A 14,668-nucleotide genomic window follows, 5' to 3' on the forward strand; every position below is an offset into this window, starting at 1 on the left:
AAACTTACTTTTATTTTCTCCCTCAAATTTTCAGCACCACATTCGCGTTGGGTGGCCTGTTTTTTTTCCACATTTCAGACTTTTTAATGTTAAGATGAAACCATCTTAATGTCTCGTTGCTGCTGTTTACATTCAACCCCGACGCAAATTCAAAAAATGCACAGCGGAATGTTTGGGGTGGATACGTGCAGCCATAAATAGATTGTTTTCTTTAAAATTTTATATCTTACAATATTTATTTATTACATGGCAGTCTTCTTGTTGGGTCGGATTGTGGTTCCTTGGGTCACCAAAGCACCTGGTCGCCTCATCAGATCTGCACTGGGACATGATAGCGCCAGTTCACCCAGGGTTGACCAAGCAGAACCTGTGGTCTATCAGTATCACCGAGAGACATGGTTCCACCTCCAGTCCAGACAAAACCCAGAGTCAGAAGCTGTAGACATCTTAGACATCCTATCTCAACAATGGCAGCACCTCTATAGGCTTAGACTGTTTGAGTAAGGAAACCCGAGGGCAGAACAACCCATCTATTATTCACAAGTGTCAGTCTGTCAGCGAGAGGCTAAAGCTTTCTCCCCACCTGCCTGCACATCAGCAGAACCTGTGGTCCATCAATCAGCAACAGACGTGGTTCCACCTCCAGTCCTGACAGAAGTCAGAGGCAGAAGCGGTACAGACAAACATGACGTAGAGACACAACACCCTGCAGGCAGAGGGTCAGAGAGAATCACCGAGAAAAAACTCACAGCTCGAGAAAAAATTGCAGCCATATTTTCTATGGCTCAAGCAAAAATTTAAGCTCTTTTCGCTGCAGTCCTAGAAAAATTTGCAATTTATTTTTCAAGGATCAGAGAAATAGTGGCTGCTGTTTGTTTTGCCTTTAAGGCAAAAAACTGCTCACTCAATCGGAGAAAAACATTCCTAACTGGAAAGAGATGCAATTGCTGCTGTTTTTCCTGCCACCAGAACGAGAATGTCAGTTTTTTTTTCCAGGATCAGATGGAGAACTGCTGCTGGTTCTTCGAAAACCAGAGCAGAAAATTCTGCTGATTTTTCCACTGTCACAGCGTCATCTCTGGGTGGATCTTTTAAAACCAGAGACAGAACTGTGGCTGAGATATCCAAAACCAAGACCTGCAGTAATAGTAGTTTTTATGATAATAGTTTTTCTGTGTATGATTTATGATCTATATTTGACTTCACATCTGATATGTTGGCTTTAATCTGTGCCTGTATAATATTGATAAAGCTCAGCTTTGATTGGTCCAGCTTGAGACTCCATGCAGATCTCAACCACCTGAGATGAATGTGTTTGTTTACATATTGTTTATTCTGCTCTGTGATGATTTGACAATGTCTGTTTGTTAATAAAAGACGTCATTATACCCTCACGTTTGTTTTCCCTTATTTGCCTTGGTCTCTGAGCTGCCGTAACACTCAGTGGTGATTTCTGACTTTATTCAGGTTCAGATCAGACAGTAAATGTTGGTTAACAATTCCAGTTAGCCCATTTATAACAGGTTGGCTATCACATTTATTTTTGAGTGTGATCATTTGTTTTTTAGGCTCTAGGGAGGAAAGGATGGATTACCAATAAAGTGTCTTTCTACTGACATTAATGTAAACCAGAGGACGACATGTTATAACCTTGGTAAACTTCTGACTTTTCTTGTAGCACCAGCAGCAGGTCGAAGCTGTCCTGTGAACTTCCTAAATCTAGTGGACACAAACATTCAGACATTCACCACTTCCAGACAATGAACCTGAATCACTTTTCTTCTAGCACCAACTGCGTTGTCCCTATAAGGAAAAGTACATTCAGTCAAACAACTTTTCAGTTGGGGCTCTTCTGGTGGAATCTTAACCCAGTTCACATTAGAAATTTTAAAACTTTGGTGCCTCTTTTAAACTTTACTCAAAGAAGTGACTAACAGGTGGTCAGCACTGTCAACATTAGGTCTAGACACTAAATCTTGCCCCTAACTCGTCTCATCTGCTCTGCTTGTTTGTACTTCGTGTGCCTATGAGGTCATCTTGTTCAATATTGTTTAGATAAGCGTGACGACCCTGTGGTTGTCTGTTGTGTTGTGCTGGTTTGGTGTTTGTGAGTTCTGGGCGGAGCCAAGGCCAGGGTTGTCAGGAGATGTGGCTCACCTGTTCAGCCTGACTTAGAAGTATTTAAGATGGCTGCCAACTCTGCCCAGGCTCTCTTTTGTTTCCCACAGCACCAGGCATCAACCCTGGGACACGCCAGCTCTTCATATTTGATTTATGATGTAGCCTTTCTTTTTGCACTCACTACATTTTACACTCACCTATACACACACACACAGACACTCCTGATAATACTGATTTTCATGTTTGCCTTGAAGTTTATGTTTAGTTGATACAATAAAACCATTAATTACCATAAAACCTCAAGCCTAGTCCCAATTAGACACCTGTCCCTGGCCTGGTGTGGCTACAGGTTTTGAACCTTTAGCTTCCTCAGAGTATCAATGTTTCTACACAATTCTTCAATCACTGCAGTTCAGAGCAACATGAGGAGACTGTGATAACTGGAAATAAAAACTAAACACTCTTGTGTCTTGTGTTAGGAAAAAACACCCACCTGAAGTCCCCCATGATTGTAAATTACAGACCTCATCAGACATGAACTATTGTCCTCTCCGCTCTGTTTTGGCAGCAGAAACAGTCTCAAGCCCCATTGAAAAACCCCTCCTCTCCTGTTTTAACATTACTTGCACTGGCAGTGATTATTATCCCGTCTGGAGAATGTGTGTGTGTCATGTGTCACCATCATCCCCCTAATAATTACAGCTGCAACTGTTTTTCAGCCAAGGTAATTTAAATCAAGAAGCAAGAAATACTCAATCTAAACTAAAGACATATATAATAATTCCCAAAATATGTATAGCCTTATTTTTAAGGCATATTATGTGATCATATTGTTTACATTTCACTTTATTGACTATCACTGTTTGCTGTTGGTAAAACCACATTTTCCTGTATCTGCATTTTTCATAGTCATTCTGATTATGTTGCATGTGATTAAAACCTCCGTCATTTTCTCTTGAACATACTCGTCCGTCAACGTTATCAGCTAGAGATGTTATCTTTCACACACCCAGTCTTTGCATGATAACTAACTCCTTTTAACCGTAACACAGATCATGGAAAAACAGTTTGGCCTTAAACAACCGCTCACATTCAGGAAGCAGCTTAAAGTTTCTTCTACACCTTTTGACCACATATACACTCACCCCCCGCATCTCACTGTCCTTATCAGACAGGCAGATCTCTTTGCCTTCTCTCTGTCTTAGCTTAGTGCTGTTTAGTTTGTTTCATCTTGTGTGTTGTCGCTTTGTTTACTTTGTAACTAAATGCTTGTGTAGCCCATGTACATGCTGGTTTCTTTTAACCTCTGCTGCGTAGAACCCTAAATCCTTCAAACCACAGCTTATTCATGATAATTTTTTTAGTTATTAATTTAATTATTAACTAAAATTCTAAATTAATAGTTTAGTATATTTAATGAGTCTGAATTAGGTAATCGGCCGTCAATATGAGTTTCACGAGTGGTACCCCGAAGGGATTATAATTTTAAATGATGTTCTATCATCATCATCTAATCATTAATAATAGTAGTAATAATAATAATTATTACATTATTTAATATAAATCTTGATGCCATCTTAACCTTAATCCCCAACATAATGGTGCTGCTGTGAGGCGTAGTACTGCCAACATAATGGTACTCAACAGTGATTTGGTTGTTTTAAAGGTGTTTATCTTTTAAGTTTGGTTCAGTGTGGTAGTGTGGTTCGCCCATGTAGCCTCCAAAGGTTGGGCCATAATAATTATACTTCCCTACATTTCAATTACTAGTTACTTTACAGATTAGGCACAAACATACCAAAACATATGATGACTTAATGAAATATGTTTTGTTAAAAATTTAACTACCCAACATTTTATAGAAGTACATCTGACAGGATTATTAGAATGACATTGAAATTGACATTTCCTGGCTCCAGCTTCACAAAAGTGAAGATTTGCTGCTTTTGTTTTAATTATCTTTATTTATTTGTACAATTTTTAGCTTTGTTCTGTTGGTTAGTGTTACGACCTGTGGGCTGTTCATATGTCTATGGTACAAAACCATAGTACAAAACAAGCATTGTGAAAGTGTGACATTGGGCTCTGCGTAATTGTGATCAGTGCTGCACAATTTTGCATAAATGGTTGATGAAGCTCCAAGATGATGATGATGATGAAGCTTCTCTGAACTTTCTCAGTAAAAATGGCCTGTATAACTGAGCTTCCTCACTGAAACACAATTCAAAACAACTATAAAAAGAAGTCTATTTATTTTAGTTTTTACATAAAAATATTGTTACATGAATAATAAATGCAAATAATTTAATGTATACAGGACAACCTTATTCAGAATTTGACATTAGTCATTGTTTTGTCTTTTTAAACATAAAACCAGAATACTTTTTCAGTGGTTCAGTACAGTACAAGTATTATTAAATAAACCACATAAGCATCATGTTATACTAGTTAGGATATGATATAAAATAAAATACAAGATGTTAAAAGTAAGATAAAATATATATATATCCTTCCCAGTCATGTTGACAAGCACATATTGTGGCTCCTCTTCTTCATTCCAGCACCAGATGATCAGAAGCTCTTGTTTTAGCAGCAGCTCGAGCTGCAGGAAAACCAGAGAAGAGAAAGTCTTAAGTGGAGTCATTTTAATTTTAGTATTTAATTCCACATAAGCAGCGTTACAGAACAATGATGACCATCTTTTTATTCTTGGCCTCATCATCTTTCACTTCCTGCTCTCTACCACTGTTGCTGTGCTGCAGCTCTGTTGCTGCTCACTTCCCGTCGTTTACCAAGAAGCGAGGTTTGCGGTTAAGCTGGCGCACTTTGAGCTGGTTTTTCTGTTTCCTAAGTAGGGTGGATTTTTATTGAGGTCACCGTGGCAACCAGTACTGCTCATCTGCTCGTGGGTAAACCTCAGAACGACTACTGGCCAATCAGCTCACTGTAAAAACTCAGTCATCATTCCTAGAGGATCCTGACCGGGACTAAAGTGCTGATAATAAAGTGAATAAGATCAACAGATAAATTTATAGGTCAGTACAGAAAGACGCTTTTAGTTTATTACATTCACAACAAGATTTGATGTTTTGTGTCGATGTTTTTACAAACTTTTTCCATCACTGCCGCTCAGAACAACACGAGGAGACTCTGTGAAGATAACTGGAAATAAAAACTAAACAAACTGTTGTCGTTTGTTAAAAAAGTAACTGTTAATTATCTCCCATGATAGGTCAGTTAAATCACCAGGTTAGGTTCTCCAGTCAGTGCCACTTACGACGGCACTGGCTTAGATCTGGAGTTGGTCCCCGGGCGCTGCTCACTGCTCCCATTACTTGGGATGGGTTACATGCAGAGATCGAAATTCACCATCTGACAATAAAGTACCATACCTTGCTTCTCCAGACTCTCCGTGTTTAAAACACTTTGTTTCTTTTATTCAACTTCTCCTGTAATTTAAACTTAATTTAAAAAAGCAAGAAATACTCTCTTTAAACAAAAGATTACTGTATATAATAACACCAACATTAATTATAGCCTTATTTATAAGGCTGATTATGTGATCATATTGTTCACATTTCACCTCATAGAATTTACTACCACATTTTTCTTGTGGGTATCGCCCACGATATCTCATATTGCCCTGATGACGTTGTTTGTGATTAAAACCTTTGCCTCTTTCTCATGAACCCGCTTGTAGCTGAATTGTAAGAACCCAGAGTTAACAGAGCCAGTGATAGCACTTATCCAGGACCACCAAGGTTCAGTGAAGCCAGGAAACCCAAAGAGAGACAGACTAAGCTGAAAGTGCTTCATGATACAGGCCACAGCCCACGTGACCCCCCAATAGACATCACACTACATGCAAAGTAATGTTTAAAAAGTCTAGCAAAAATGTTTTTGTAGAATTTGAACCCCAAATGCTGAACAGCTAACAATGTTTCTAAAGTTAAGTAATATTCAAATTCCTAATTTTAGGCCCCACACTTTGGATTCATGATTATATGTTCTGAAAAGGTTTAAGAGATGAAAATGACAAACCTAACTAATTATATTTATATAAGGTGGTGGTGATGGCACAATGGATAAGATGCCTGCCTTTGGTGTTCTAGTTGCTCCAGAGGCATGCGACCTCTGACATGTATAGCAATTGTAAGTTGCTTTGGATAAAAGCGTCAGCTAAATGAGTAAATGTAATATTTATAGTTAATGACAACAAATTGAGGATTTAACTAGACTCACTAAATGATCTTGAAATATGTCTTTGTGTCTCTATCAGCCATTTGATGACCTCTGACTTGTGGATGAGACAGATCAATATTCTGCTATTATTAGGATTTCCAGAGGTGTTCTTACCTCTTGCATACCTTCGGTACATGTATATGCACATTATGAGTATGGCAGTGTAGAAGATGAACAACAGGATGGAACACGCTAGTTTAGAAAGAGAAAGGGGAGGAGGTGGAGGTGTGGCAGGGACTCCTGGAGGCCGAGCTGTGAAGAAAACAACCATCAGAGTTTACAACAGGAAACATAATCAGTTCTGTTTTCATCCAAATATAACACAGACTTTTCAGAACAAAACTAAATCTAACAAAAGCACAACATGAAGAAAGTCAGGACAAAATCACATTGTGCAAACGTGAGAATTTGGAATCGTTATATTAAATTAAGTAATTCAAGAAAATCAAGAAAAGATTTGTGGAGACAAAAATTTTGACTGCTATGACCTGCAAGACGAGAGACAGCAGAAGGCGTCAGTAGGCTACATTTTGGTTGCCTTCTTAGCTTGTCGTACTATTAGAAATGAATCAGTAAAGTAGTAAAGGTTAACAAAATATCATGGGTACGGACTAAACCAAGCTATGATAACTTAAGTAGATTTGTGTTTAACTACTAAACTAAAATTACTAAAAATTAGTAATTTAATTTTAAATCACAGTCAAATTAGGTTTTCTGTTTCTTTTTGGAAACTTTGTGTCACCTCTCACAGACAGCCAGCTCTGCAGTGATTCTCCTTTTGTGGGGAGTTCGCACTTGTAGAAGCCTTCGTCAGACTCGAACACCGCGGGGAGGATCATCATCCCTGCAGGCTCATTTCCGATGAAAACACCATTTCTGTAGAACGTAGCAGGGAAATCTGACGTAGATTCAATTTGCTCTTTTTCCTTGTAGGAACAGTTAAGCGTCACTTTGTCTCCCTCCGTCACAGGAAGTGCAGGGCTCTCCAGGATCACAACACCAGCTGAAATGTAGAAGAATATCTGACTATAGTTTACAAAGTCTGTTTAATTGCAAAAACAAGAAATAAGCAGAAAATAAACACAAACATGCTCCACACACATTTAGTATTACCTGTCACTGTGATGTTGACGGTGTTGCTGTACTCCCCCTGCTCAGACTCACACCAGTACACTCCGTTGTCTGATGGGTCAGCATATTTTATGGTGCAGGAGGACTCACCTGGGATCCCCCATCCCTCATCACATGGTTCAGACATGCTAAAGGAGGTGTTTCTTCTCACTGTCCAGCCGCTGGAGTCTGCCGGTGGTGCACACATCAGAGAGATGTACTCATGCTGAAAGAACTGAGATCTGTTGGGAGTGATGCTCAGTGTGGCTGCAGAGGAGGTCAAACCTGAAATAATGGGGAATGGATTTAAATTATTTCTGTGTATGCAGCTGATCACATGTGTTAATTTACAGATACTGCTGTGGTTAATTGCTGTTAAGGTGGTAAAATTTAAAGCTGCATTAATGAAGAACTCTGCAGCTCTGCAGCGCTTGTTAACGTCTTCTGGGGAATCATTTTGGTTTTGCAGCACATTAAAATTGTCGTGTGACTGTGCTCTCAACTACCTTACTCCCAGCTGCAACAGTCGGTTGTTTAAAGCAATTGAGCCATGATAAATCCACTGTCCTGCATTAAATGGCAGATAGACATGATGACAGAGTCTACCTGGTGAAGCAAGTTAAACCTATAGTGGCCAAAGAACCAGACATCTTTCTTATGAGTTAGTGGAGACCAAACCAAAGCTAAAAAGGAGGGTGAATATTGGACTTATTTTAACATCAATGAGTTGATAATTTTGTTCTGTGTCTGCTGGATATGTAAAAGTACAGTTGCATCACAACTCCCATCACTGAAATCAGTCCAACCAGGCATTTGGCAGAGTATAAAAATAAAATTTGTTGTTTTGTATTTTTTTTTAGCAAAAAACACTAAGCATCTTCAATCATGATCTTGGTGTGATTTTTAAGAAAAGGTTTACACAAGTGTTTAAATTACTTACAGAGCATCAGGCAGAGGGACGTGCTCTCCATCTTGTGTCGATGTTGTCAATCTTCCTCTGTCAAGTCTGACTAGGTAGTCTACCACATCCTGACCAAACACAGGAAATCACGAAGGTCACTGCAGAACAAAGCAAACACGACATGATTTTAATCATCAATGTGTGATGAAATTCAACACACTTTGAAGACTAGCTTGAGCTCTAAGTTTTTAAAAGCTATGGAACCAGGCTTAAAGCAGATGCTTTCATTCAATTCCAAAAACAGTCTTTGCAAAGTTATGATTTCATTCAGTGCTGTCACTCGGTGCCACCGAAAGTCTATATAGGACGTGTTTCTCAGTTTGCTGATGATCTTTTACTGGATTTATTCAACTCAGTCCCACTTGATGCTGAAATCCATCTCACCTGTATCACTTGCTTAAGAAACTGAAACTAAACCTTGTGATAATAAAGGTCTATCTCTTACAGAAAACCACAGAATGAAACCTGACGTCAGCCACAAGACAGGCAATATTTACATTTCTGCGGTTATTGTATTTTACTAATTTTATATTTATCTTAAACGTGTATTTAGTCTTTTCAATGTTTTCGTGGTTTTTATGCTTTTAACTTGTATTGTTTTTGTATTATTCTTTACACTTGTTAAAGTACTTTGTAACTTGTTTTTGAAAAGTGCTCTACAAATAAAGATTATTATTATTATTATTATTAATACACGCAACTTGATAAAATATTTCTAGATTTCTTCCTGACTTGTTCCACTGCGGTTGCAGCTGAAATGGAGTTATTCTTATTCCAGTAAGTTTCCTCTTCATCCTCTCGTCAGAGGTTTTTGGACCTTTGACAGCAGAGTTTGGCGGGGTCCAGTTTAATTTATGCGGTTTTCATCATGAGCTGAATGCAGCCCCTGACAGCAGACAACCTCTGCTCTCCCGACCTGCATGATGTGGCTAAAATATTCTGTCTTTGTCTTTGCAGAGCAAATGAAAATAAATGAATGATCAATCGACCAGTAAATCAATTGATGTGATGTGAGTGATTCTTAGCAGAACGTATGTGTAAAATGCCAAATCAATGAAATCAAATGAGTCCTTAAAAATGTAAACTCCCTGAAATGTTTTCATTCCCCCGTCACCGCCTCATGGGAGAAAGAGAAAGCGTTGATTTACTTCTTACTTTCTCTTTCTCCTGTGGTGCAGTGTTTTCCTCGCCACTTTTCACACCGCCCTATGAACAAAAGAACCTTAATCGACTTTTCTTTCATGAAGCATTAAATTAGCTGGGTGGCATCTACCATGTCTCTTCGTTTTCCAGCGACCATAACGAAGTTGGTTCACTCTCTCGTGTTCATGTCCTGTCTCTCTCTGGTGGAATCTCCAGGTAGGTGTTTCTTACGTGAGGTAGACCTAATAGTCAGGCCCTCTACTTGTTGAAAGACGTTTCACTCAGCTGTTCTCGCTCGTTAATAAACCGGATCGCTGCAGCTATTCGACCGGTAGAATTGGGCCACTTAAAAATCAACGTTGCAGTTTCGCTACTGAGATCAGTGCCAGGTCCCGTTTTCTTGAAAAAAGAGAAGCAACTTGAATCGACAAATCGTTTATTGTGTGTTTATGTTTTAATACTCGTTGATAACAGAACCGTAAATCAGTTTTAAAAGCTTCAGTAGGCTAGGCCCTGATTTGTTTATGGGATCTCTGAATCGGATTTATCATGTAGCCTAACTGTTGAACACGTTTGGGCAAAAGTCCTTGCGAAACAACGCAGCTGGTCTGATGAATTTGTTCCGACGGGATTTTCCGTTGTTTGAAAGAGAAGTGACCAGAAGTGGCGTTTTTAGGATCTTGAAACATTGGGGGCGTAGCCCAGCCCATAAAACTTCATATCTTCACATAATAATTGACACCCCCACCCCAAAGTTAAGTCTGTAAAGCAGTAAAGCAACAGTAAACATCCTCTACTTATAGGCTACAGCACAACAAAACTCACAACAACACTATTAACGGTCTCATTTTGATAAATTGTAATGAAATGTGTGTAATTATAATAAAATAACAAAACTGTGACAGTATGGGGGGTACTCTTCCAGAAAATTGTGAGTGTTAAACACTTAATTTCCTGCATTCTGGTGTTTTCCTCCAACAATTTCTGCCTTTTCTGCATCAATTTATTGTGGATATTATTTATGTAAAGGGACACACAAAAATCAGGTGTTGCTGAATTGTGGCAAATATTTAAGAACATTTAGATATTTATGACCTTGTAACTTATTATTTATTTCCATCTTAAATGTGCAATTGTACTACTGCCTGCCTTGGCCAGGACACTGTTGGAAAAAGAGTTTTTTGGTTTAATAAAGGTATAATAAAACAATTTGAAATCTAAAACTGTAACAGAATATAATACAGAGCAGCTCTCAGCTTTCAGATATGTTTCTCCTGTAGATCAACTTTTAATATCATCACTGCTGAATCAACACACATGCAGACGTGACTGATTGAGGTAACCTCTTTAAATGTGCATGTGGCACCTTTTTACCTCTTCAATAATAAATTAAATAATTTTAATTAAGTTATAAACTCCTGTACTTTAATAGCTCCTGTGTTTCAGCAGGTTTTCTGCTCATGTTCAAAGTTCTGCACATTCAGAATCTATCAGGGTTCTCTGACATTTCCAGAATAAAGGATATTTTGAGAGGTCAAACAGAATAAATCATCATAAACTTTCTCAATCACCACCACTAATGTCCTAGGCGATGCTCAACAACAGGACACTCAATATACAGTGGATAGAAAAGGTCTACACACCCCTGTTAAAATTCCAGGTTCTTATGTAAAATAATGAGACAAAGATAAATCATGTCAGAACATTTACTGTGACCTACAATGTGAACAATTCAATTGAAAAACAAATTGAAATCTTTGAGGGGGAAAAATGAATTAAAACCCTCAGATAACCTGGTTACATAAGTGTGCACACCCTTAGACTAATACTTTGTTGAAGCACCTTTTGATTTTATTACAGCACTCAGTCTTTATGGGTAGGAGTCTATTAGCATGGCACATCTTGACATAGCAATATTTGCCCACTCTTCTTCGCAAAAGCGCTCCAAATCTGTCAGATTGCGAGGACATCGCATGTGCACAGCCCTCTTCAGATCACCGCACAGATGTTCAAATGGATTCAGGTCTGGGCTCAAAAATTAATCTTCTTTTGGTGAAGCCATGCTTTTGTGGATTTGGAAGTTTGCTTTGGGTCGTTGTCGTGCTGAAAGGTGAACTTCCTCTTCATCTTTCTAACCAACGCCTGAAGGTTTTGTGCCAAAATTGCCTGGTATTTGGAAGTGTTCATAATTCCCTCCACCCTGACTAAGTCCCCGGTTACAGCTGTAGAAAAACAGCCCCAAAGCATGATGCTGCCACCTCCATGCTTCACTGTGGGTATGCTGTTCCGTGGTTGATGTGCAGTGTTGTTTTTGCGCCAAACACACCTTTTGGAGTTATGGCCAAGAAGTTCTACCTTGGTTTCATCAGACCGTAACATTTTCCCACATGCTTTTGGGGGACTTGATGTTTGTTTTTGCAAACTTCAGCCGTGCTTGGATGTTTTTCTTTGTAAGAAATGGAGATAGTTGTCACATGTATCACACAGCCAGTACTTGCCAGAAATTCCTGCAGTTCCTTTAATGTTGCTGTAGGCCTCTTGGAAGCCTCCCTGACCAGTTTTCTTTTCGTCTTTTCATCAACTTTGGAGGGATGTCCAGTTCTTGGTAAAGTCACAGTTGTGCCATATTTTCTCCACTTGATGATGACGGTCTTCACTGTGTTCCATGGTATATCTAATGCTTTGGAAATTCTTTTGTACCCGTCTCCTGATGTCTTTCAACAATGAGATCACTCTGATGCTTTGAAAGCTCTCTGCGGACCATTGCTTTTGCTCGGAGATGCAACTAAGAAAATATCAGGAAAACCCTACTAGAACAGGTGAACTTTATTTGTGATTAACCAGAGTCACTTTAAATGATGGCAGGTGTGTAATGACTTCTAGTTAACCTGAGTTTGAATGCGATTGGTTAATTCTGACCACAGCCACATCCCAAGTTATAAGAGGGTGTGCACACTAATGCAACCAGGTTATTTGAGGGTTTTTATAAAAGTTCTGACATGATTTATCTTTGTCTCATTATTTTACATCATAAGAACCTGGCATTTTAACAGGGGTGTGTAGACTTTTTCTATTCACTGTATCTCAGTCAATGCAGTGATCGTCTGACATAGATGTTACAGTGTGTAGTCTTCATTTGCTCTGCAGAGACTAAAGACGCTTTTAATGTGCCGTTAATGGAAAGTGTTTAACTTGCCGACTTGTTAAAGAAAAGAAAATCCAGACAATTTAATGTAAGCTCAGCTCACAGCTTCAGGGGAGCAGAGAGGAGAGACACGAGCTACAGCTGGATCATCTTATTCTCCGCTAATTTGCAGGACAATAAATAATAACAATAATCTCTCTCAGTCCCGCGCACGTAAAGTTAGTTAAACGAGTAGCCGAAGGTTCAATTTTCGGCCTTTCAAAAACATCCCTGGCGACGCCGCTGGAAGTGACTAATCTTTGAAAGCGGAAGTGATTTTAATTTTCACCTCTTTTTTCCAGCACTTAGCCTACTGTAAAATGCGTCTTGTTAATGTCGTGGGCCTATGCTGTTTTTTGCACAAAGCTCAACATTTTACTTCTCAGAATATAAGAACGTTATAATAATATATAGCCTATAAACAGAGGGGGAAGAAGTCCTGTATTCGAAATCCTACTCAAGTAAAAGCTCAAAAGTATTATCAGTAAAATGTGCATTAAATGTCTAAGTAAAATTATTTATTTTTTGTAGAAAATCTCCTGTTATTCATAGCCTACAGACCTATGATTGTATTTATTATAATATAATAATAATACTAATACTGATGCATCATTATTGTTGAAGCTGCTTGAGGTGGAACTAATTATACTGTCAAAATAGGTTGTTTTTCAATGCCTCTCAAAACGTCTTCGTAAAGGACATAGTCTAATTCACCACTGAAGTCACTCCCTCGACTGGCGTACTAAAGAAACCTTCAAAATGGGGACGGGTAGGGGGGTGGCTGGGATGAAACTGCTTGGTTAGGTATAGGGAAACATCTGGTTTGAATTACAATAAGTGCATGACGTCAGTCACGTAAATCATGACTAACTCTGTCAGTTAAGCTATTTCACAAGTCAACGTTGACTTGTTTGCATATGGGTGTCCTGTGTGAAAGTGCTCCTGTTTGACACATCTATCCTCTCCATCCACCTCCTCGTGCAGACTTCCTTGCTCTTCATACTGCATCACCTGACTTCCTCCTTTGCTACATCCACGACCACTAGAGGTAGTCGCCGCCTTGCAATAAACGTAAATCATAATAAGATGCTGCACAATCGACAGCAGTTTTTCTGTTGAGGATGGTCTGAATACACAGTAAGCTACTTTTAGCCAGTGGCTCCTAACCTAGGGGTCAGGGACCTCCAAAGGGTCTCCAGTGATTAGGCGTCATCTTTAAGTCCAGTGTCCAGTTCTTATAGTACAGCCAAAATCTCAGCGTGCCAACTCCTAATATTCGTAATGGAAATTAAATAATTCACTTCTTCTTTTCTCCATTGGATGAAACTTGGCTACAGTTATAATAGGCATGTATACTGTGTGCTAATAAAATACTTAAAAATAAGTTGCTCAGCCATCCTAGTTTTAATTATTAGAGAAATTGTTCAGTGATCCAGCAACAGGAAGTCTAACTGCTATGTTTGTTTCCACAGAAATTCAAGCAGTAATCGGAATGACGTCATTCTACCATGCCACACCGTGTTTGACAAGAACAATTCAAAAGTGACGTGGAAACACAGTGGCCAGATTGTGCACACATATCAGTATGGGAAGGACTATCTAACTAATCAGCACACTAACTTCAAAAATAGAACATCTCTCTTCCATGATGAAATGACCAGAGGAAACCTTTCACTAAAACTGACCAATGTCACTGAACGGGATGCAGGAAGTTACAGCTGCGAGGTCCCAGAACATCCAAACATCTCATTACCCTCGTTGTTGGTGAGTACAGCTAACCTAATACACATTAAAATGACATAAGAGAAAACATTACATATTTGTAATGTGTTAAAAGTATTTTAGCACTTAAACACAACGTACGCATTTACAAGTTAACAACGTTTTTCAACAGCCAAAAATCCAGA

At 38.8% G+C, this 14,668-nt stretch overlaps 1 protein-coding gene across 2 annotated transcripts; it reads right to left on the reverse strand.

Annotated features, from left to right (window-relative positions):
- Positions 1-4,349: 4,349 nt before the first annotated feature.
- LOC119913024 (low affinity immunoglobulin gamma Fc region receptor II-a-like) lies at positions 4,350-9,927 on the reverse strand. Of its 2 annotated transcripts, none has more exons than XM_038732337.1 (6): positions 9,708-9,927; positions 8,414-8,532; positions 7,477-7,758; positions 7,106-7,366; positions 6,489-6,615; positions 4,350-4,723 (listed from the first exon to the last, which is right to left on the reverse strand). In XM_038732337.1, exons 2-6 carry the CDS (start codon positions 8,442-8,444, stop codon positions 4,708-4,710), a joined length of 717 nt encoding a protein of 238 aa, XP_038588265.1. In that variant the 5' UTR covers positions 8,445-8,532; positions 9,708-9,927; the 3' UTR covers positions 4,350-4,707. The 2 variants fall into 2 exon arrangements, with proteins under 2 accessions (XP_038588265.1, XP_038588264.1); XM_038732336.1 differs by having other exon boundaries at positions 6,478-6,615; positions 9,708-9,922.
- Positions 9,928-14,668: the final 4,741 nt, after the last annotated feature.

This window comes from Micropterus salmoides, unplaced genomic scaffold (assembly GCF_014851395.1).
Source record: "Micropterus salmoides isolate LMB-PRFRI ecotype aquatic unplaced genomic scaffold, ASM1485139v1 Ms_hic_scaffold_2, whole genome shotgun sequence".
Lineage (NCBI taxonomy): Eukaryota > Metazoa > Chordata > Actinopteri > Centrarchiformes > Centrarchidae > Micropterus > Micropterus salmoides.

Coding starts and splice junctions, on each gene's coding strand:
- LOC119913024 (XM_038732336.1), bottom strand. CDS start 8,444: ATGGAGAGCACGTCCCTCTGCCTGATGCTCT. Junction 7,759..8,413: donor GTCCCTCTGCCTGATGCTCT/GTAAGTAATTTA, acceptor CCATTATTTCAG/GTTTGACCTCCTCTGCAGCC. Junction 6,616..7,105: donor GAGCTGGCTGTCTGTGAGAG/GTGACACAAAGT, acceptor TTTTCTTCACAG/CTCGGCCTCCAGGAGTCCCT.